The 22726-nt window shown below is 40.2% G+C and overlaps 1 protein-coding gene across 6 annotated transcripts in view; it reads left to right on the forward strand.

Annotated features, from left to right (window-relative positions):
* Positions 1-9279: 9279 nt before the first annotated feature.
* Positions 9280-22726, forward strand: part of LOC124795101 (diphosphomevalonate decarboxylase-like) — a 65592-nt gene continuing 52145 nt past the window's right edge. For 2 of the 6 annotated variants that reach the window (XM_047258942.1, XM_047258940.1), the window contains exon 1: positions 9328-9644. In XM_047258942.1, the coding sequence (XP_047114898.1) occupies positions 9593-9644 (52 nt within the window). In that variant the 5' untranslated portion in view covers positions 9328-9592. The other 4 variants (XM_047258943.1, XM_047258944.1, XM_047258945.1 and 1 more) reach the window with 4 other exon arrangements.

The raw sequence follows: 22726 nt of genomic DNA on the forward strand, positions 1-22726 counted from the left end.
GTCACGAAGATACTGAAGGAACTGAACTGGCAGATTCTTGAAACTAGACATAAACTATCCCAAGGAAGTCTGTTAACAAGGTTTCAAGAACCGGCTTTAAATTATGACTCTGGGAATTAACCACAATCCCCTGCATATTGCTCAGATAAGGATAATGACAATGAGATTAGAATTAATACCGCGTGCACAGAAGCATTGAAACAGTCGTTGTTTCCACTTGCCATACGTCAATGGTACGGGAACAAACCCTAATAACTAGTACAATGGGACCTACCCCCTGTCATGCACCTCATTGTGGTTTGCAGAGTATGCATGTGGATGTAGGAGTCCAGTTTGGGACACTTTTCTCCCTCCCTTTGCTGTTTGTTTCCGAATGTGTTGCGAGTTTCGAAGGTACAGTTACGCAGTAATCTAACAGTACAGCTTAAATGACATTTATATTTTTCGCTGTTACAAAATTTAACTTCTTTTTTGCGAATACGTTACGAATTCCGAAATCCACTCACTGTTTTATTCGTCCATAATGTCGCTGCTGAATTTGCTGCGAGCTTCAAACAGGCAATAACAAAGCGAGAATACAAAGCACATGTAAATTGGTTAAAATATAAACCCGCATGTGGGTGAAACGTAGCGCTTTTCGATTGGTCTTCCATTTCTGATGTTTCATTTGTCCCTTGGTTACAGCTCAAGACGGCACAGTGTGGATAATTCTATCCCCATGCTGTTTCTTTTCTTGCTTGCAGACGGAAGACGCTAGATTCACCCTGGTAGCATTTCACCGTGATGTCACTTTGACTCGAACAGGCGCAGTATCTACTGTCGGGGACGCCTATTGACTTTCGTGGTCGAATCGAGTCTCAGCGCGGTGAACCTCCTGCGGAAGGATACCATACAGCTTACACGTCCGCTTATTTCTTCGCGCCGGCTAGAGTGGCCGTGCGGTTCTAGGCGCTACAGTCTGGAGCTGCGCGACCGCTACGGTCGCAGGTTCGAATCCTGCCTCGGGCATGGATGTGTGTGATGTCCTTAGGTTAGTTAGGTTTAAGTAGTTCTAAGTTCTAGGGGACTGATGACCTCAGAAGTTAAGTCCCATAGTGCTGAGAGCCTTATTTCTTCGCCCGAAAATCATAGAGTAGAAAAATCTATGGAGTGTGCATTGCGTTGTGCGCGTGTTGTCAATGTGATTAAACTGCGAATGTCACTTCATCTCGGGACAATGCTATTTGTTTGTGCTTGCGTCTGAGTTCGTAATATCGACACTAATTCGTAGCAGTTTCGGGTGGAGAGCGTTTTGAATATGGTTTCATCAGATACCAGTAGAGGTTGGGACTGAACTACCACCGCCAACAGTAGAAAACAACTGAGCCATAGCCACTAGCAAATGGTTTGTGTACTCCAGTTTGCTTTGTGTTGTGGATTACTTCTTTTCTTTTGTTTCTTATTTTCAAATGAATGTAGAGACGTATCCTGGTGCATGAAAGGATTCGAATGGTACTCTCACCACATCAAAAGGAATCAGTGATCACGAGCACCGTTACGTCAGTTCTGCTTTCGTGACAGAGGAGAACGTGGATGTAGGATGGCAATTTCAGAGGGAGGCGGGGCTCATTGTCACGCACCGCTCCTCTCCCCTTGGGCAGTCTAAGTTCTCGCTTGTTTACCGTCGCGGTCGACTGCCACAATACATTGTCCGTATTTTTTTGCGTTTTTCTCCTTCGGTTTATTTATAACAGTAATGTTTGTTATAGGAACAAAGAGATACATTAAAGGAGAAAAAGTTGGTGTTGTTTGAATACTTTGACGTACCAATCCATACTGTGCTGTTTCTTGTTGCATTTTGAAAAAAATGTTTTAAATCTATTACTGTGTGTGCAACACGTGTTGTACCATTGAGCAAGGACTTCAGTCACCTGCAGCCGTCATTTCTTGGTATCCCTACACATTAGAGATGGGTCGAACTCGTTCATTCCCGTGAAGTATTTCATTCATTCCACTCTTTGTCGTGAAGCGTTCAAATGAAGTAGTTCACTCATGAAGTACGAAAAGCCTGGCGAAGTTGCCCAGTTCGCCGCTCAGCCGCGGCTACGCTCGCTTCGCCTCGCTAGTACAATAAAGCTTCGTTATACTTCATAATTTTACCAACAGATGGCCGAACTATGCAGTAACGTGCACAAAACGTTTTACGCTCTTACGGCGTCTGAGTTAACTTAAATGGAGCATGCAGGAAGGGGACAAAGGAAAGATAAACAGAGAAGCCTGTCACATAAAAAAAGGTATATTTAACCTTGTTCGGCAGTTTCTCATGAAGCTCCCAAAAAAGTCTTTATCTGCCAAGTGAAACCTTATTTGTTGTATTCAAGGACTGAAAACTACCACTGTCACAAAGTCTATATACCTACGTTAAGTAATTATTCAGAAATTTTCCTGTAGATTTTATTTTTGTTGAGAATTGTAACCCTCCAAATTCAAAATGTAAACTGTCACCTGTAGTCATTGGTATGATTTCAGGTAAAATCCCTCTTTATTTCGTTCGGAAAGCAGTTTTTGTGTCTGTTCACTCTTAATCAATGACTAGCAACTCGCGATCACACAAAAGTAGTGAAATCTGGGGTTTCTTCGTCGATTTAGGTGATGGGAAAGCAAAGTGCAACTGTTGTTCTAAGTGTATTTCATATAAAGGAGGAGATACATTTAATCTCGCGCATCATGTTCGAGTGCTGCATCGAACAGTGTCACTGCCAGTCAGGCGCTTAGCGCTCCCTGCTCCTGCATCATCCGATATATCTTGGACAAATAACCCGGACAATCCGGAACCAACATCAGCAATTGCCAGAAGCGAACAGCAGTCGGTGCCAGAAAATAACAGTATCACTTCATTATCAGACAGCAGATATCAATATCACGGAACATTGCCTATGTATTTTCCGAAATCTCTTTTGAACAAAAGAAATCAAGAGATAGATTTCGCACTTCTGGAGACTGTTGTAAAGGATTATTTGCCATTCAGCATAGTGGAAAGCAAACATTTCCAAAGTTCTGTAGGCAAACTGACTAGTGCTTACAAAATGCCAGCTCGGAAGACCATTTCCAATACACTACTGCAACAACAGTACGCCATGGTGAAATAAATTGTGAGAGTCAAAATTAATTCTGCAGAAGCGGTTGTGCTGATAATGGATGGGTGGACCTCAACCACATATGAGAGTTATTTGTCGGTGACAGCACACTACGTTAAAGACCTGGAGCTGGCGTCTTCCCTCCTAGATTGCTTTAAATACGACGAAAGGCACACGCCAGAAAAACTCTCCGAAGAACTGTGACATGTCGCGAGGGAATGGGACATTCACGAAAAGTCGTGTGTGTTGTTAGCGACAATGCTGCTAATATTGTGGCAGCTGTAAGTCTCACAGCCTGGAAACACATCCCCTGCTTTGCAGAGACACTCAATTTAATTGTTCAGAATGGGCTTCCACACATTCAACCCAATCAAAGTAAAAAAAAAAAATTGTTGAATTTTTTAAAAGAATTTCGCATGCCTGCACATAACTGAAAAAGATGCAGGAACAGTTAAAAGAGCCAGTTCTAACAATAAAACAGGACACTGTTACAAGATGAAATTCAACCTATGATAATCTGCAAAGAATAATAGAGGTTAAGAATTCCCTAATGACAATTATCACTCTGAACTATCTGGATCTTCCAAATCTCACTGCAGAGGACATTGCAAGTGTAACACAAGCCTGTGAACTGTTGAAAGTTTTCAAAGACTGCACTCAGAAAATGTCAAGCGAAAATATTGTCACTGCTTCTAAAGTTATACTCCTTAGTCGCTCGTTGAAAAAATGGTGTTGTGGGTTTGTTAATAACACTAAAATTCATGTAGATGTGCAATAGATGGCCGAGAAGTTAGCTGAAGACCTAAAACGACGATTTCGAAATATAGAGGAAAATTCCATTTTCGCAGAAGCAACTGCATTGGATCCCCGGTTCAAATTACATGGTTTTTCTGATAATAATTCGGCTGAGAACGTGAAATTAAACCTGATCAGGCATTGTGAGAAATTTGTGACGAACACATCCACTGCTACTGCAACAATCACAGTTCCAATCACTAAATCTACTTCTAGTCTCTGGCTCAAATTTGATGAAGTGCTTTCCAGGCTGCGGAGTAATCCACACTCGAGAGCTGGTGAAATAGTGGAAGTGGACAAATATTTAAAAGAGCGCCTGCTGCAGAGACAAGGCAGTCCACTTCAGTGGTGGTCTGAACGGCTGTCAGTATACCCCTCACTCTTTGAACTTGCAAAAATATGACTGTGTGTATTGTTGCAACCTCCTCGCCGTGTGAAAGTGTGTTCTCGAAAGCAGGACACCTTATAACTGACAGAATAAATCGCCTGACAGGAAAAAAAGTGGAACAAATCATGTTTTTAAACGGAACTCTCTGAACATTCGCCAAATCCGTTGATGTTTATTCATAAGTATGTATGTATTTTTTAAAATTTAGTTAGGACAATCCTCAAATTGACATTTAGTGTAATTATTTCGATAATGTGTACGAGATAAACTTTCCTACATGAATGATTATATTTCATATATTTCAGGAGTGCTAGTTCTGCAAGGTTCGCAGGAGAGCTTCTGTAAAGTTTGGAAGGTAGGACACGAGATACTGGCAGAAGTAGAGCTGTGAGGACCGGGCGTGAGTCGTGCTTCGGTAGCTCAGATGGTAGAGCACTTGCCCACGAAAGGCAAAGGTACTGAGTTCGAGTCTCAGTCGGGCACACAGTTTTAATCTGCCAGGAAGTTTCAGGAACAATAATGTACGTAATTACCATACCAGAAGAATAGAATGACATTCATTACACCACATTAAAGTTGTCTGTAGGACAAACAGTGGTTCACAATCCTGCAACGAAAAGTTTTGATCACTTACCCATTGATATAAAATGCCACATGGAGGCATATTTACAATAAATAAATAATGTCTATTGATGTATATAGTGTAAATGATACATGAAACATGGCAATAAGTAACTACTGGTGTATCACACAGCACAGTATAGGCTTACATACTTTGAAAACCTCAAAATTAAATTCAAAAGCAAAATCAAGCAGATGATCAAGTAGACAAACATTCTAACTGTGATACATGTGGTTATTCCTGAAAAACCGACAGAGTTACAGGCGAGAAATATTTTGGGAAACATGCAAAAAGGCTACTGTTGGAAAGGTAGGCTTTCTTCTTACACAGGTTAGGCTATCATTACTAAATTGTTAATCAATCTTGAAGCAAAATATCCATTTTAAGGGCTCTGAGGCGTTAGAGACCATTCACTCAAAAAGATTTATAGCATTCCACAATGCCGGAAGATATTTAAAAAATTATACCATTTTTTACACTGTAAGTTGCTATTATCAGGCACATACTGAATGACACACCATAGGTAAGGTTTCAAAGTGGGAAGATGGGTAAACTACAGTGAGACTAATGCACTAACAATCTAATAAAGCATGAACTCTATTCTGCATGGAGATATATCTCTGTGCAGTTCTGTTTCTGTGTCAATGATTATTCACTTGGTTGACATGCACAAGATACGATAACATGCCATGCTTCTTTCCTCATTGCACACGTTTATGGGGTAGCAAAGAACATGTAGGTAAGTTTTTTGCAAATGTGACACTAAAATTGATGTGCATACGAGATGAAAGCTGAAAATGTAAAGAACAAGAAGCAGTAGCGATACCAGTAACCAAAAAACCTTTGGTTTCGGAGTTCCGGTTTGATTTGCTGTCAGCACAAATACAGTAAAAGTGGAATTAAATGAATTACGAGAGTATGCTTTTCATATCACTTCCATCTGTTCCTGGTTATCCAAAATATAGCAGCAAAAAGCAAGCCACGTCAGCGAGGTCAAACAGGCAAATATGCATTCAAGAACAGAAAAATGTTCGAAATGCCTTCCTGACACGAAGTTGTTCATGTAATCTCTATAATTTCTGCTATTTAGAACCGTCGTTGCGAACACACGACACAAGTAATGAACAAGAAGCAATCGTAAACAGTGATCTGCTAATGTTCTGGGCTACTTAAAATGGCGGCAGCCCCCCTTTTCCCCTGTGGCTTCAAAACGTGTACAGTGTCAGTCTATAGTGCCACCTACCTTCATTTTTTATCATTTTAGGTCGTGGAAGTACATGCATGATCTCCAAGAACCCCGGATCGGACGCTAACAAACTAACAGATTGATAGCCATTTATACAGTCTCAGATAACTGCGTTATACCATCACCGTGTTGACACATGTCACTACCTAGGGAATGTTTTTGTAATAGCAATTAACCAATCTGAAATAATATGACTAGTAATGTTTTTAATACCTAATTATTTGAGAGCATGAACGTCATGTGTAGCTAACAGTTATGTTCTTTTCAGAACTTGTCTGCAAATACCCAATTATAGTGTGTGCCTTAGTAGTATTAAAAAAACTGAAATGAACTTATTGGCTGTATACCAGTGGATAAATCAGATCCTCCCTCATCTTATTCGACTTGATCTGTTTATTTACTTCGTTATAATTTTCTGTTTCTTTATTTAAGGACTATATATGTAATGTAATTTTGTATTGTAACAAATACAAAATTATATATGCTTTGCACACCAGAATAATAAATATAGTGTTACAACAACATTCTTCTGAAAGTGTAGGAAGACTGTAAATACGGAATATCGTTGTGACAATTGTATTTATTCTTCCTCACAAATTAAAGCAGCAACTCATATCCTTAATTGGAGCATTCATTGTATTTTTTGGAAACTATTCTGGCCTTTTCTTTCTAAGAAAGTGATAACTGCCAAAATCATATTCATTATTTATATACTGCAATTATGTATTATGAAAAGTAGTCAACAATAAGCTTCTCAATTGTAAAAGTGTGGTGGTTGTGTGAAGTTTGTTCTAATTTGTGCGAAAAATTACAATTCACTCTGAGAACAATGAACTTCTTACTTTGCACTTTATAAAGTAACTGAAACAACGAGAAAAACAACTGCAAGTTACCAGTATCAGGATCCATTATGTTTGCACACTTATAGGATGTTCTTTTTCGGTACATAAGTCTCCTAAAATAACTAGCTATTAAATTTTCTTTTGTACTCTACAGATGGGTGAGTCCAAGTTACGTGTTCAACCTTTTTGAGATGTATCAGTCTTTTATTTGATTTTTATTTTGTGTGGTACTTCTTTTTTTTACCAGATGTTCAACATATTACGACCATTTACTGTCATCAGCGTTTTTCAAGCTTAATTCGTAAATTATTGACAATTACAAGTCGCTCCTGATAGAGAACGCGCTTTTACAATATGCACATAACATCAGATATTACAGAACATATTTTCTTTAAATTAAAAAGATCCCAGAATCCTTTAGAAAAGAGAAAGCGAAAAAAGTGTACTGTAGCAGGATTCGAATCCACACTCTAGCTTCACTTTTTTTTTTTTTTTTTTCTCTCCATGATCCATCATTCTACCTTCTACGTCACCGTATACACTTGCGAATAGATGCACTGTTTTACATTTACGAAGACTTCAGCTGCCGTTATATTTTTTACCGTATATTTAAACCAAAAGCTGCACCTTTTCGAGAGGTCTTCAACAATGGAAGAAGCAGTATATATATTCATAGGCCGTATGTAGTAGGTTATAAAACCTATCAACTTTGACCTCTCTCACTTCTCATAGCTCGATACGACCACGAACGCCGATAGACATCTCCGACGAATGAAACTGGCATGCATGCATATGTCATAGTGACATCACAGAGAAGTGTTAAGCCCGGTCCACACGCAACGATCTGTCTGCGCAGACATCGGCGCAGATGTCTGTACATGCAAAAGATCGCTGCAAATGTGGTGTGTTCACACGACACAAACCGCAATCTACTACTCGCCCGCCATCTGTCGGTGTAGAAAAGAAATATCAGTGGCAAGCGACTACACTCCCCGAAAACGTCAAAATTTAATTCAGTTATTTTGAAAAATAGAAATGGAGGAAGTTCTGTTGTGGTCTGTGTTCACAACTTGTGTTGCAAAAAACATTCAGACCAACCGCAGGAAACAGAGAAAGCGGTCAAAATGGTGCAGACAGTGGCTGCTAAAGCGAAAGCAGTTTTGTCACGTAAATTTACTGTGAGAGTTGCAGGGTGAACCTGTTTTGTTTTACATAACCTCGTGTTCCATTTCCTCGCACATTGGCACTCCAATTTCATCTTCAATTGTACTCCTGCTTGGTCTTGGCGTTTCTTGATCACTAAGAAAGCCAAGTAGATCAAAATACCATAACGTTGGCTGGTATACTTGATCTACTCCTACACCAGATCTTCTAGATTTCTGAACTTTGGATAACTCTTTTCGGTAAACAGTTCGCTGACAGACTAATTTACTTGACTTGCCCTCATGAACTCATCTTTCAGGAAAGCGTAAATAGCTTCACATGTGTTGGGTATTATTTCACTCAATGCTTGTTTTGATATTGCAGATGAAAATTCCAGATCATTGTAGCTCCTTCCTGTTGCTAGGAATCTTAATGTTACTGCCAGGCGTTCATGAGGAGAAATTTCCCTTCTCATACAAGTATTTTTCTCATAATATGAGGGGTTACATGCTTTAAGAGATAATTATAAGTTTCGACATCCATCCGCAAATAATTTCGCCAGTTCGCAACGAAATTATTTTTTTATTACCGTTTCTCTGTTTGCCGAGGCGCCAACTGCCCGCAATTTTTCAATTAGAGCATTGTATGCTGCTGTCTTTTTGTCTCGGTCACTATATTCTTTACTTTTCATCTTCCACAAACATGGGTGGTTTCTGTATATTTCAATGAATTCACTTACAAACTCTCGAGAACACTGACGAGTATCAGCCATTTTAATGCCCTGTGCACACAAATACAAACACTAGACTGAGCAAACAGCTGTTTCGCGCCTGATTTGCGACGATCTCCTGTCCACACGCTCCAACTTGTCTGCGCAGATGTGGTTTGAACCGACAGATTTGAGAGGTTTCGCTCAAACCTCCAACTCCAACTTCCATGTTTGCACACACCTCAGGTTGGTGCAAATCTTCTGTTCACACGCAACGATCTGTCTGCGCAGATGTGATGTGCGCAGACATTTGCGCAGACAGATCGTTGCATGTTGACGGGCCTTTTACCGCAGTGATTCTACTTCTAGTATCTCCTTTGTAGGGCGCGGAGGCAAAGGTCACTCTACATATAAATAGTATCTTTGATGTGAAGATTTTGTTGACGTCTACATTTGAAAGGTTAAAGAGTTGTGTTTACACGGCTATTCGAAAATAAGAAAATAAATAAATATGTTTACAAACTCATTAATAGTTGCAGTTTGTGTTTTTTATGTGCCCGTAATTCCCACGCAATATTGACGATGTTATACGGTTACTTCTCACAGTAATAACGGTAGTTTAGGACGTCGGCGCATACATAAAGCCTACTTGACTTAGAGGTTAAGATATATTTGCATCTCGGCGCTTCTCGACGTTTGGTTTCAATAACGTTGCCTTTTGTTTGGACAATATGAAGATTGTTACATGCGTCGCACCTGTTAATATTGCAGTTATAAAATACTGTGAGTTCAGTTTTGTTATACTGTACATCACTTTCTTTTTTACGTGACTGAAGTTCACTTTACTAGTCCACAGAGACGTTTCGGCGTCGTGTATTTGGTTCCAATCACGCCAGAAGAAAACTTTCAATTCTAAAGCTTCTTTACATTACTACGAAGTTGTCTTCTGCTTCAAGAATGATAACATTCTATTAAGAAAATATTGTAGAACGTAACGTGTAAAGGAAATGTACGAAATTTATCAACTGTGTTAGCTTCTATCACAGCTATCACTATTACCTTTATAAAACATTAATTTGAAAATACACAGTAGAGCCGCCGACAATTTCGACAGCTGGCAGATAAGAAATGCCAGATATCTTGGCTGTTTAATTCTGTCGAAAATAAATAGTTTGTGCGTGGCAGTTAACATTTTACTGTCTGAGGGGCCCCTTTCATTGGGAAAAGTATTTTTTATGGCACTACACCAAGCGTAAGAGAATTTGTACCAGGAGTATCCTTCACACAAAACTTTTTTAAAAAACCATTTCTCATAGAATTACAAACTTTAAAAATTCACGGCCATTGAATTGTAAAGAAATGCAGAGGGGCAAATACCTGATGGAGAAGGAGACAAGATATAAGATGGTATACCTTCATTCCTTGTTAAGTAAACTGAAAATGTTAAGCGTGTGTATAGGGCTGCTAAGAAAACTATATGCATGGAGCAACGATGACTCACTTTTGTATTGTGAGAGATCGACATCTATTTATCTACAAAGTAGTAAGTTAGAGCCATCAGGAATATAATGTTTATATATGTAAAGAAAATATTTGGAGAATATGTTATAATGTTTATATATGTAAAGAAAATATGTGGAGAATATGTTATGGTTGGTTTTCAAGCAGGTCTTTATTTCCACTCATAGAAATGTCAGATGTTGATGTGTAACCCTCCTCTTCAGTCATGGACTGGGTGGATAAACAGTGACTGGGCATACCAGATATAGACATCTGGTTGTAGAGAGCAGTTTAATTAAATTCATAGGACTTATGAGATGAGTGTTCCCACTGCTTTTATTGTCCCCAGATGATAGGTTGTGACATACTTCTCATCATGACTTCTGAATGGTGTGGGTACTGGCCTTAGTAAGTATTTGATGTTGACCACAAAATGAGGACCTATGCTGTGGAGATGAGACACTACGAAAGAAAAAGTCAGAACACTACTCCAATCCTCGACAGTGAGGTTGAATGTTCTTAGCGTTGAATTGTGACATCAGAAATACTATTTACTCAAAACAAAAGATAAAAGTTTACATTTGCTTATCAATTGCTGATTCAGCAACAAACGAGTTAGGACTGCTGAGCACATAAATTTAAGAATAGAACTGAACCTCAAAAATTCAGTCTTCTGTAACAATACTTTACAATATTAAAGGAAAAGGGAAAGTTCCAAAATACAGAATTAGGATTAACAAATAGGGAAGAAATAAAAGGTAACAATTTTCTTCCTGTTGCTGGAGCAGTGTTTCACTAAAACTTGCAAAGTTTATGTTTTTTTTGGAAACTTGTTTTTCATTCTTTTGATCACAGGAAATTGCTGTGTACATAATCCTATGTAAAGAAGGTTAAAGTAAATCAAGATTCTCAGTTCAGACTGTCAACATGTCTTGAAGGATCAGTTAAAATCTAGACCATGGACTCACTCTTTTTTTTAGTAATTTATTCTTCTAATGATCATTTTACAATAATATAAGGTTCAATCTTTCAATCATTCCTCTAGGGAGCATCTTACAGTGACACATTATTTGTCATCATAGGCCTAATATAATGAAAAGAAATAGATTAAAAAATATACATACTCTCACATATATAAGTATACTTAAAGACATCCTCCTGAATATGAGGTCAGTGACTTCACAACTCACCCGCCTCATTCAGTTGCTCCGTGTTGTATGATGTTCTTTGATGTAAACTCAGTTTTACTCTTCTTCACTACACACTTAAAGGACCCTGCCCCCCTGATGCCCCTGGAATCATGACTTCCTGTTAAAGCCCTTGCTCTAACTCTAGTGCATTCTGAAAACTGACTGTTCATGTCTTCCCCTCAGTCCAATGACAAACTGAGTCCACATGCCCCCATGATGAGTGCGATGTTGAACTCAGAAGAATGAAAAGTCATTACTGTCGTACTCTACAGATCTTGGCACATGATTTTCTTGCAAAAACATTTAAGTACTGTGATGTGACAAGGTAATGTAATCTTCTTTCATTATTTATTACTCTGAATCCTCTAAGTAATACTTAATTGTGTAGTACGCATTACTTATAAACAATGCTTTAGCTGACATTTTAAACAGGTGCATTTTAGAATTTGTTTACATCTCCTCTGGCAATTTATTGTACAATCTTATTCGCCACTGCAAAATGCTGCTTTGTTGAATTTTTTTTATTTTCCTTGGTAAATGTAAGCCCATACTGGCTCTTGTTCCATAAATATCTAAAGAACAAGTAGTGAAATACTTCGTAAGGTTTTCTTTTATACAGGGTGAATCGCTTAAAAATTGCACTGCAGATACTGCATAAATGGAAAGTGCTATTGATGTGTGGTTTTCACAGAATGGATTGGTAGCCAAGAGCTCATATTGTTAGCAAATGAACAGCTTGTAATAATACTTAGAAAGTGTATTTTTTGTGCAAACATACACTTTTTTTGAATGGTACAATGCCTGTTGACATTAACAGACTAAAAGTAGGATACATAAAAATGTCAGTGATGTTTGTTGCAGGAGTTATCTACAAAATATCGTATTTTGAAAAGTTCCCACACTGAAGAACAATTTAAGTGCATACACTAGTTACCTGACTTCTGAACAGTAACAAGACAACTGACCATCACAGGTTGTGTTCAAAATGACCACCAGCAGTGGCAATACTCACTTCCAGTCTGGTATGGAATGAATGCTATGCATGTGCTAGCATTTTAGCAGTGTCTGAGCAGGTTGCAGTAATATCTCACTGAATATCATTGGAAGTAGTTGGTATGTCCTTGTAGACAGCATCTTTCAGACTTCCTCACAGAAAAAAGGCTACAGATGTCAGATCAGGGTAATGGGCTGGCCAAGGTACAGGTCCTCTGCGTCCAATCCAAAGATTTGGAAGCAATTCGTGAAAACATGCTGTAGTACTTCTTGCGATATGGGCTGGGAGTAATGTCTTCTAGCAACCACGGAAGGTGATCTGTTAGGAGGGTGTGATGCTTGTGCACATTCAGTATTCCACCTATGAGAAATAGACCTATAAGCTGGTGGTTCACTATTCCACACCACAAATTTACACTCCATGGACACAGATATTTCACCTGATGAAGCCACCAGGGATTTCAACACACCAATAGTCCTTGTTTCGGCAATTTACGAGACCATGATTGGTAAATGTGGCTTCATCACTAAACAAGACACATGATACATCTGGAGTATCCTGTGGTAATGCCCACATACAGAAGTTAGCATGATTCTTATACTCATTTCCATGCAGCTCTTGATGGAGAGATGTGATGGGAATGGAACCTGTGTTGCCGGAGAATGCATAGGACACTTCCCTGACATACGACCCTCCCTCAAGTGATTGTGTGGGGGCTAACATGCAGATCAAGTGTGAAAGCGGCAAGAACATTAATTTCTCCCTCTTCTGTCATCACTTGTTTCCTTCTCTAAGGTTATCTAGGCATTACACTACCACTTTCATGTAACTGGTTGAAGGAGTTAATAAATAATTGCTGAGATTGTTGATGTCTGTTGAGATATCTGTCCACGTGCACCATACAAGAATGAACTGCATTCTTCCTATACTCTCCATATACCATGAGCATGTCAGCTTGTTCTGCATTGGTAAATTCCATTGTTCACTCACAACCTGCTGCTTAGACTGTCATGCATTAACTGACTAACAAGTCACATTGCACTCAAGGAACGCACAAGCACACTATAAGTAAACGTAATCACATTGTATGTAGTAGCTATGCAGGTTGAATGGCATGAACAAATTTCAGCATAGAAACTTTTCAAAATAAAATATCTCATAAGTGACTCACACTAGAATGCTGTGACAAACGCCACAGACATTCTAATTTACCCTACTTTTAATTTGTTAATGTCAATATAGACATTGGGGTTCTATATAAATAATGTATATTTGAACAAAAAATACTCTTTCTAAGTATTATTACTATCTGTTTATTGGCTAACAATATGAGCCCCTGACTATCAATCCATTCTGTGGAAAACGTATGTCACTAGTACTTTCCATTTCCACAATATTTGTGGTGCAAGTTTTAGGTGATTCACCCTGCATGCACAACAGATTGGTAGATGTACTCATTTAGTGCAGTAAGGATACTCAGTTTTTTAAACAGTACTGTACAATCAGCCTGACTAATACTTCTAGTTAATATTCTTACAGCCCTTTTCTGCAGTTTAAAAACAGTATTCGTATTTTGTACTTTTGATCCCAAGAAAAGAAACCTATTGCTAAGAACTGAAATGTATGTAGGAATTGTATGTCACCACAAGACACTGACTGTTACAAACCAATGATAGAACCCAAAGAGCAAAACATGCATATGCCAAGCTTTTTGCCAGTATCTTCATGTATTCATTCCATCTCTAAAAACTTTTTGCTTGTTACACCATCTATACAATTATCAACTGTACTAAATGTGACAGAACTGTCTCCCTCTTTATACTGAAGTGCACACTGGTGCATACTGTTGTTTGTTGGCTCAGTACAAGTAAAAACTAAAGTACTATATTTCAACTTGAAATATATGTACATGTTCTTATTGAGGAGTGTAATATAATTGCCTGTGCTGTGTTTGAAAGAACCATTCCAGCAATTGCCTAAAATGATTTAGGAAAACCTAAATGATGGACAGAGTTTGAGCAATTGTTCTCTCACATCTGAGGCCACTGACTTAACAAATACCGTACATTACAACATTTGGTTCCAACGTAATATATAATGACAAACTGCCTATTGGCTTCCGTCTCAGGTTCTTCGGCTGACATTCATCTAATGATTTTTCTGACGTTTCGCCAGCACGAGTGGCTGACATTGTCAAAGCTTTCGGCTGACGTTCATCTAATGTCAAAGCTTTGACAATGTCAGCCACTCGTGCTGGCGAAACGTCAGAAAAATCATTAGATGAACGTCAGCCGAAGAACCCGAGACAGAAGCCAATTGGCAGTTTGTCAACAAGTGACCATGAAAGCCTCAACAATTTTCAAATATACAATGCTCCATGGCTGTACATAGTTGGAACAATTTGGTTTGATAATATGGGAAAATAGGTGTACACTGTTCATTATGTCTCCAAGTTTGCTGACACTATTCACAGCCATCTTCACACATTTAATTTGACCTCTAGGCATCCATTCTGAACAATAGTATAAATCCTCAAATGGGATAGAACCTGGTTTGACAGCATCGAAGCAAAATTTATCTAACACCTGGTAGTCATTGTAGAAAGGATGGATATGGCCTCCCAGTGCATGTTACAACCACAGCAGTCCCACAGGTTCAACTTGGAAGTTGTTCAGCTGTGTTCTAAGTAGGTATTATGTGCAGATGTCATACACCTCTCATGACTATCAAGGTTAAATTGAGGCCTGTGAAGCACTGAGACGGGATCTGCTTACCTATGAAATGAACCCAATTGAGCATACTTGAAACTATCTTGAATTAGCAGTGCATTGTCACAGAAACTCTCCTTATACAGATTGGGTTCCCTCAGGAGGGCTGCCTGCGAAGATTTGAACAGGCTTAAGCAGCAATTCTTGACTATCTCGAGGTCCACTTGCTGATAAGGATACAAGTATGATACATTGTATGGTTGGAGCAGCATAGAATTGTTTTGGTTATTGATTTGCTTCTTTTTTTTCAGTTTGTTTGTAACTTTTCGTTTATATAAATGATTGCACTGCCAAATTAACAGTTACTGAATAACAAAGAGAGTGGAAGTATCAGGGAAGGTAGGTCACTGGATTGTGACCATGCAGTTCCCTCCTTCATAGGTCCGAAAACTGAGGAGCATGCAGGTGAGTCCCCACTCCCCCTATTCCACTATATCACCAGAAGCAACTGAAGGGTGTTTCACAATGCTATACTGACACTTCTGCTCTTGTCTTATGAATCGCTGGCAACACAGTGTGCAAACATGCCCAGAAGTGTTTACTTTTTCACAAAGTGCATTAACACTGCATGGAAAAGAGATATGAGTTACTAATAACACTAATGCGGGAAACTCATATGGACAGATTTTATATAAATCTCTGCACACTGTTCTGTTTTGTTCTGCTAGAAGGGAAATTAATTCTTAGTCATGCTACATGGCAGCTTCAGTGATCTTCCAGGAAAGGCAACTTCTCCCAGCAGAAGCACTGATAGGTTATACCTCCCCAGCATTTCTTGACCATATCTCTTGTGTGACTAGACAAAATAACTTTGCTGTGCTATATCAGTACCTATTTGCAGTTGTTAAGTGCACAAATATGTAAAAAAAGCTCAATAGTTGAAGCTGTCATCTATCTACCACACTAAAGAACCTGCCCCAAGTATAACATGTTCTCATTATGTATTCAACAATGTCAGTTTCATTGTCTCCACTACCAGTACCTGGAATACATTTTGCAACATGAGGTTTACCTTAACCTCAGCTCTCCCAATACCTGAAGAGGCCCAGAGCTTAAATTGGCTCCCTCTGCGACAGTAGTAGGTCACCTTAGCGTTAGAAAGCTTCACGTACTTTAACATAAGTCAAGCAATGCATTACAGCAGATTATTGTCTTAGATTTGAACTTGATCCATACCACTCCATCACACACATTCACATTCTCATTGCAAGAAATACTGTGGATGTATGGTAAGTGGCTCAACTCTGTGCAGTGCGCTCTGCAAGTGCCAGCTATTCTTAAATGGAAGAAGACCAAGCGAGGTGGCACAGTGGTTAGACACTGGACTCGCATTCAGGAGGACGACGGTTCAGTCCCGCGTCCGGCCATCCTGATTTAGGTTTTCTGTGATTTCCCTAAATCACTCCAAGCAAATGCTGGGATGGTTCCTTTCAAAGGGCACGGCTGACTTCCTTCCCCGTCCTTCCCTAATCTGATGAGACCTATGACCTCGCTGTCTGGTCTCCTTCCCCAAACAACCCAACCAACCTAAATGGAAGAGAATTATGCAGAGTACCAGTAATGAAGTAATGGTGAGGGAAGTGTAGTCTGACTACAACACGATTACATGGTTTTACAAGGTGCCGTCAATTGTAGACAACAAGAAGGTGCTATATTTACTAAGCCAATCCCTTTCCCATCAACACTACATAGGTTACTGACAATACCCCACAAATTAAACACTTCTCAGCCATTGTTTATAGGAAGTTATTTTACATAATAGCTCGCTTAACAGTTGTAAATATGTGCTCACTCAATAGACTGAAAAATAACTCCTGTACATAAACATGAGTTCAGTGAAGTTGTTTTGACTACTTGCTTAAAGGACTGGATAGAAAATGCTATGGAGTCTGTTTAAATTGAAAGACAAGCAGAACCTGTGGTTGGGGGAGTAGTCTTTCCAGGGAGAACACTACAATTGTCACACAGGATGACTAACAATCAAATTCCTTCTATCAGTGTAGAACAGTGTGCAGAAATTTACATAAAATCTGTCCGTATGCACTTCTTGCACTAGTATTATTAGTAACTCATATCTGCATTCCATGTAGTGTTAATACACTCTGCACAAAATAAATGCATTGTGGGTATGTTTGCACAATGTGTCACTGGTGATTCATAAGGCGAGATGCAGAAGGGTTGCTATAACTTTGTGAAACAGCATTTAGTTGCTTCTTGTGATATGATGGGGTAAAGAGAGTGGTGACTCACCTGCTTGTTCTTCAGTTTGCAGATGTATGAAGGAGGGACATGCGTGACCACAATCTGGTGACCTACCTCCCTTGTGCTTCTAACCCTTCACCTTTCCCCCCACCTCCCTCACCACCCCTGCTATACACTCTGCACAAATTTACCCTTTAATGCAGTTCTACTGTACCTAGTTGAGATACACACATTTATATTTGTTTTTTTTTTTTTTTATGGCTGTAATAGTCAGCAACTACAGTATATATTTCAGAATAAAATTAAGTCTTCAGTTGCATTATGCTTGTATGAAGAAGATGTTGGCTTTTGCTAAACCAATACTAAGTAAGTTTCTACAGTATACTTCTTGTACTTTACATAAATGTTTATACTTTACATAAGTGCATAACAAAGGTCTAAAGATTTATAACACTCCTAATTTTGTATGCTTCTGAAGATGACAAAATAATTTATTGAAACTGGTAAAGTTAAATAAAAATATATTTGGAACTGGCAACTGAATTTTATTCTGAAATTTAATATTTGTTCTTAACCCACTTCATTTAACAATAATAATTAATTTTACACAATTAAAACAATATTTTTAATAATCTGTGATTTTTACATCCACTGCAACAGTATAACTATTAGTTCTAGAGAAAAATATGAATGGCATCTTTTTTCTAGGAAATTTAATGCAGTTTAATTTTGTGCTGCGAAACATTTGTGCTACAAGTTGCAGTTTTCAAGTTATTCAAGCAAAACATAAAAAAATGACTTTCAAATGGCCCCCATCCCCACACTCATACCTCACTAATCAAGATAGTTTGTCATCCATGGCTCTGCAACCTACCACTGTACAAAAATTTGTGACTATATAATTTTTTCCCTTAATTTTCCTTCATTGACTGGACTAATTGAGCATCTCTGAGATCTTATCAGGTGTATTGCCACACTCAGTTCTCTTCCCTTAGAGCAACTTTACAAAAAAATTGAATTCACTTCTAACGAGCTCATTACACTATGCACTGACGTGACTTGTGCTGTGTGAAGAGGGCACATCTATTTCATCTATTTCAAACATCATTTAAGGTGCTATTGAGTTTCTTTCTCTATAGCTGTTATTGTAAATGTTTTATTTACGCCATGTCATGTGTTGTAAGATTCAGTTAAATGTCATCACTTTGTGTTGTAAGATTCAGTTAAGTGCCATCATGTTCAACATACAACCTATTGAATTATCATTAGTTCTGAATTTTTTCCTCCAGTAATGGAAAAACTATCTATAAGAAAGTGCATTTCCAGGAAGAAGAATGTTGAACAAACTCAACTTTTATGACAATTTACTGTAACTGTTTGTTATCCTTTTAAAAAATTACATCCATCAGTTTCCTTCATTAACTAATGTGTTACTTATTTCCATCTTTCAGCTGCTTGCTTATGATATGTCACTCATAAATCTGTAAGTACATAACCTGCTCATATAGCTTAATGCTCAGTGCACTAGTTTATGAGACGTGATAGGTGACCCAGACTTGGGCTGAATCTGTGTGATGGATTAACAATTGTTGAAGTTGGGCTGGTTCCCAGTCACCACCTCAGAAAATAAGATACATAAACAGTTAAAATATAAAACATACAAGAAAGTTTATATGATTCAGAAAGGTAGATAGCACATACAGCTTCTCTTCCTGAACTAATGACTGTGGCAAGAGGAAGGGCATCAAGCTACAAACGTAAAACTAAAATAAATGAGTCTATCGTAAAAACTATAGGCCACTTATGATGGGATACAAGCTAGGAATGAGAGGCAAATGTGAGTACATATACATAATTGTGTCACAGTATTAATTTACTTGTTATATGCGTTTTTACTCATAAATTATATATCTAAAAACAAAGATGATGTGACTTACCAAATGAAAGTGCTGGCAGGTCGACAGACACACAAACAACCACAAACATACACACAAAATTCAAGCTTTCACGACAAACTGTTGCCTCATCAGGAAAGAGGGAAGGAGAGGGAAAGACGAAAGGAAGTGGGTTTTAAGGGAGAGGGTAAGGAGTCATTCCAATCCCGGGAGCGGAAAGACTTACCTTAGGGGGAAAAAAGGACGAGTATACACTCGCACACACACACATATCCATCCACACATATACAGACACAAGCAGACATATTTAAAGACAAAGAGTTTGGGCAGAGATGTCAGTCGAGGCAGAAGTGCAGAGGCAAAGATGTTGTTGAATGACAGGTGAGGTATGAGTGGCGGCAACTTGAAATTAGCGGAGATTGAGGCCTGGTGGATAACGGGAAGAGAGGATATATTGAAGAGCAAGTTCCCATCTCCGGAGTTTGGATAGGTTGGTGTTAGTGGGAAGTATCCAGATAACCCGGACGGTGTAACACTGTGCCAAGATGTGCTGGCCGTGCACCAAGGCATGTTTAGCCACAGGGTGATCCTCATTACCAATAAACACTGTCTGCCTGTGTCCATTCATGCGAATGGACAGTTTGTTGCTGGTCATTCCCACACAGACTGCGTCACAGTGTAGGCAGGTCAGTTGGTAGATCACGTGGGTGCTTTCACACGTGGCTCTGCCTTTGATCGTGTACACCTTCCGGGTTACAGGACTGGAGTAGGTGGTGGTGGGAGGGTGCATGGGACAGGTTTTACACCGGGGGCGGTTACAAGGGTAGGAGCCAGAGGGTAGGGAAGGTGGTTTGGGGATTTCATAGGGATGAACTAAGAGGTTACGAAGGTTAGGTGGACGGCGGAAAGACACTCTTGGTGGAGTGGGGAGGATTTCATGAAGGATGGATCTCATTTCAGGGCAGGATTTGAGGAAGTCGTATCCCTGCTGGAGAGCCACATTCAGAATCTGATCCAGTCCCGGAAAGTATCCTGTCACAAGTGGGGCACTTTTGTGGTTCTTCTGTGGGAGGTTCTGGGTTTGAGAGGATGAGGAAGTGGCTCTGGTTATTTGCTTCTGTACCAGGTCGGGAGGGTAGTTGCGGGATGCGAAAGCTGTTGTCAGGTTGTTGGTGTAATGCTTCAGGGATTCCGGACTGGAGCAGATTCGTTTGCCACAAAGACCTAGGCAGTAGGGAAGGGACCGTTTGATGTGGAATGGGTGGCAGCTGTCGTAATGGAGGTACTGTCGCTTGTTGGTGGGTTTGATGTGGACGGACGTGTGAAGCTGGCCATTGGACAGGTGGAGGTCAACATCAAGGAAAGTGGCATGGGATTTGGAGTACGACCAGGTGAATCTGATGGAACCAAAGGAGTTGAGGTTGGAGAGGAAATTCTGGAGTTCTTCTTCACTGTGAGTCCAGATCATGAAGATGTCATCAATAAATCTGTACCAAACTTTGGGTTGGCAGGCCTGGGTAACCAAGAAGGCTTCCTCTAAGCGTCCCATGAATAGGTTGGCGTACGAAGGGGCCATCCTGGTACCCATGGCTGTTCCCTTTAATTGTTGGTATGTCTGGCCTTCAAAAGTGAAGAAGTTGTGGGTCAGGATGAAGCTGGCTAAGGTAATGAGGAAAGAGGTTTTAGGTAGGGTGGCAGGTGATCAGCGTGAAAGGAAGTGCTCCATTGCAGTGAGGCCCTGGATGTGCGGAATATTTGTGTATAAGGAAGTGGCATCAATGGTTACAAGGATGGTTTCTGGGGGTAACGGATTGGGTAAGGATTCCAGGCGTTCGAGAAAGTGGTTGGTGTCTTTGATGAAGGATGGGAGACTGCATATAATGGGTTGAAGGTGTTGATCTACGTAGGCAGAGATACGTTCTGTGGGGGCTTGGTAACCAGCTACAATGGGGCGGCCGGGATGATTGGGTTTGTGAATTTTAGGAAGAAGGTAGAAGGTAGGGGTGCGGGGTGTCGGTGGAGTCAGGAGGTTGATGGAGTCAGGTGAAAGGTTTTGTAGGGGGCCTAAGGTTCTGAGGATTCCTTGAAGGTCCGCCTGGACATCAGGAATGGGATTACCTTGGCAAACTTTGTATGTGGTGTTGTCTGAAAGCTGACGCAGTCCCTCAGCCACATACTCCCGACGATCAAGTACCACGGTCGTGGAACCCTTGTCCGCCGGAAGAATGATCATGGACCGGTCAGCCTTCAGATCACGGATAGCCTGGGCTTCAGCAGTGGTGATGTTGGGAGTAGGATGCCAAGACATACCAACAATTAAAGGGAACAGCCATGGGTACCAGGATGGCCCCTTCGCACGCCAACCTATTCATGGGTCGCTTAGAGGAAGCCTTCTTGGTTACCCAGGCCTGCCAACCCAAAGTTTGGTACAGAGTTATTGATGACATCTTCATGATCTGGACTCACAGTGAAGAAGAACTCCAGAATTTCCTCTCCAACCTCAACTCCTTTGGTTCCATCAGATTCACCTGGTCGTACTCCAAATCCCATGCCACTTTCCTTGATGTTGACCTCCACCTGTCCAATGGCCAGCTTCACACGTCCGTCCACATCAAACCCACCAACAAGCAACAGTACCTCCATTACGACAGCTGCCACCCATTCCACATCAAACGGTCCCTTCCCTACTGCCTAGGTCTTTGTGGCAAACGAATCTGCTCCAGTCCGGAATCCCTGAAGCATTACACCAACAACCTGACAACAGCTTTCGCATCCCGCAACTACCCTCCCGACCTGGTACAGAAGTAAATAACCAGAGCCACTTCCTCATCCTCTCAAACCCAGAACCTCCCACAGAAGAACCACAAAAGTGCCCCACTTGTGACAGGATACTTTCCGGGACTGGATCAGATTCTGAATGTGGCTCTCCAGCAGGGATACGACTTCCTCAAATCCTGCCCTGAAATGAGATCCATCCTTCATGAAATCCTCCCCACTCCACCAAGAGTGTCTTTCCGCCGTCCACCTAACCTTCGTAACCTCTTAGTTCATCCCTATGAAATCCCCAAACCACCTTCCCTACCCTCTGGCTCCTACCCTTGTAACCGCCCCCGGTGTAAAACCTGTCCCATGCACCCTCCCACCACCACCTACTCCAGTCCTGTAACCCGGAAGGTGTACACGATCAAAGGCAGAGCCACGTGTGAAAACACCCACGTGATTTACCAACTGACCTGGCTACACTGTGAAGCTTTCTATGTGGGAATGACCAGCAACAAACTGTCCATTCGCATGAATGGACACAGGCAGACAGAGT

Source organism: Schistocerca piceifrons, chromosome 4 (assembly GCF_021461385.2).
Source record: "Schistocerca piceifrons isolate TAMUIC-IGC-003096 chromosome 4, iqSchPice1.1, whole genome shotgun sequence".
Lineage (NCBI taxonomy): Eukaryota > Metazoa > Arthropoda > Insecta > Orthoptera > Acrididae > Schistocerca > Schistocerca piceifrons.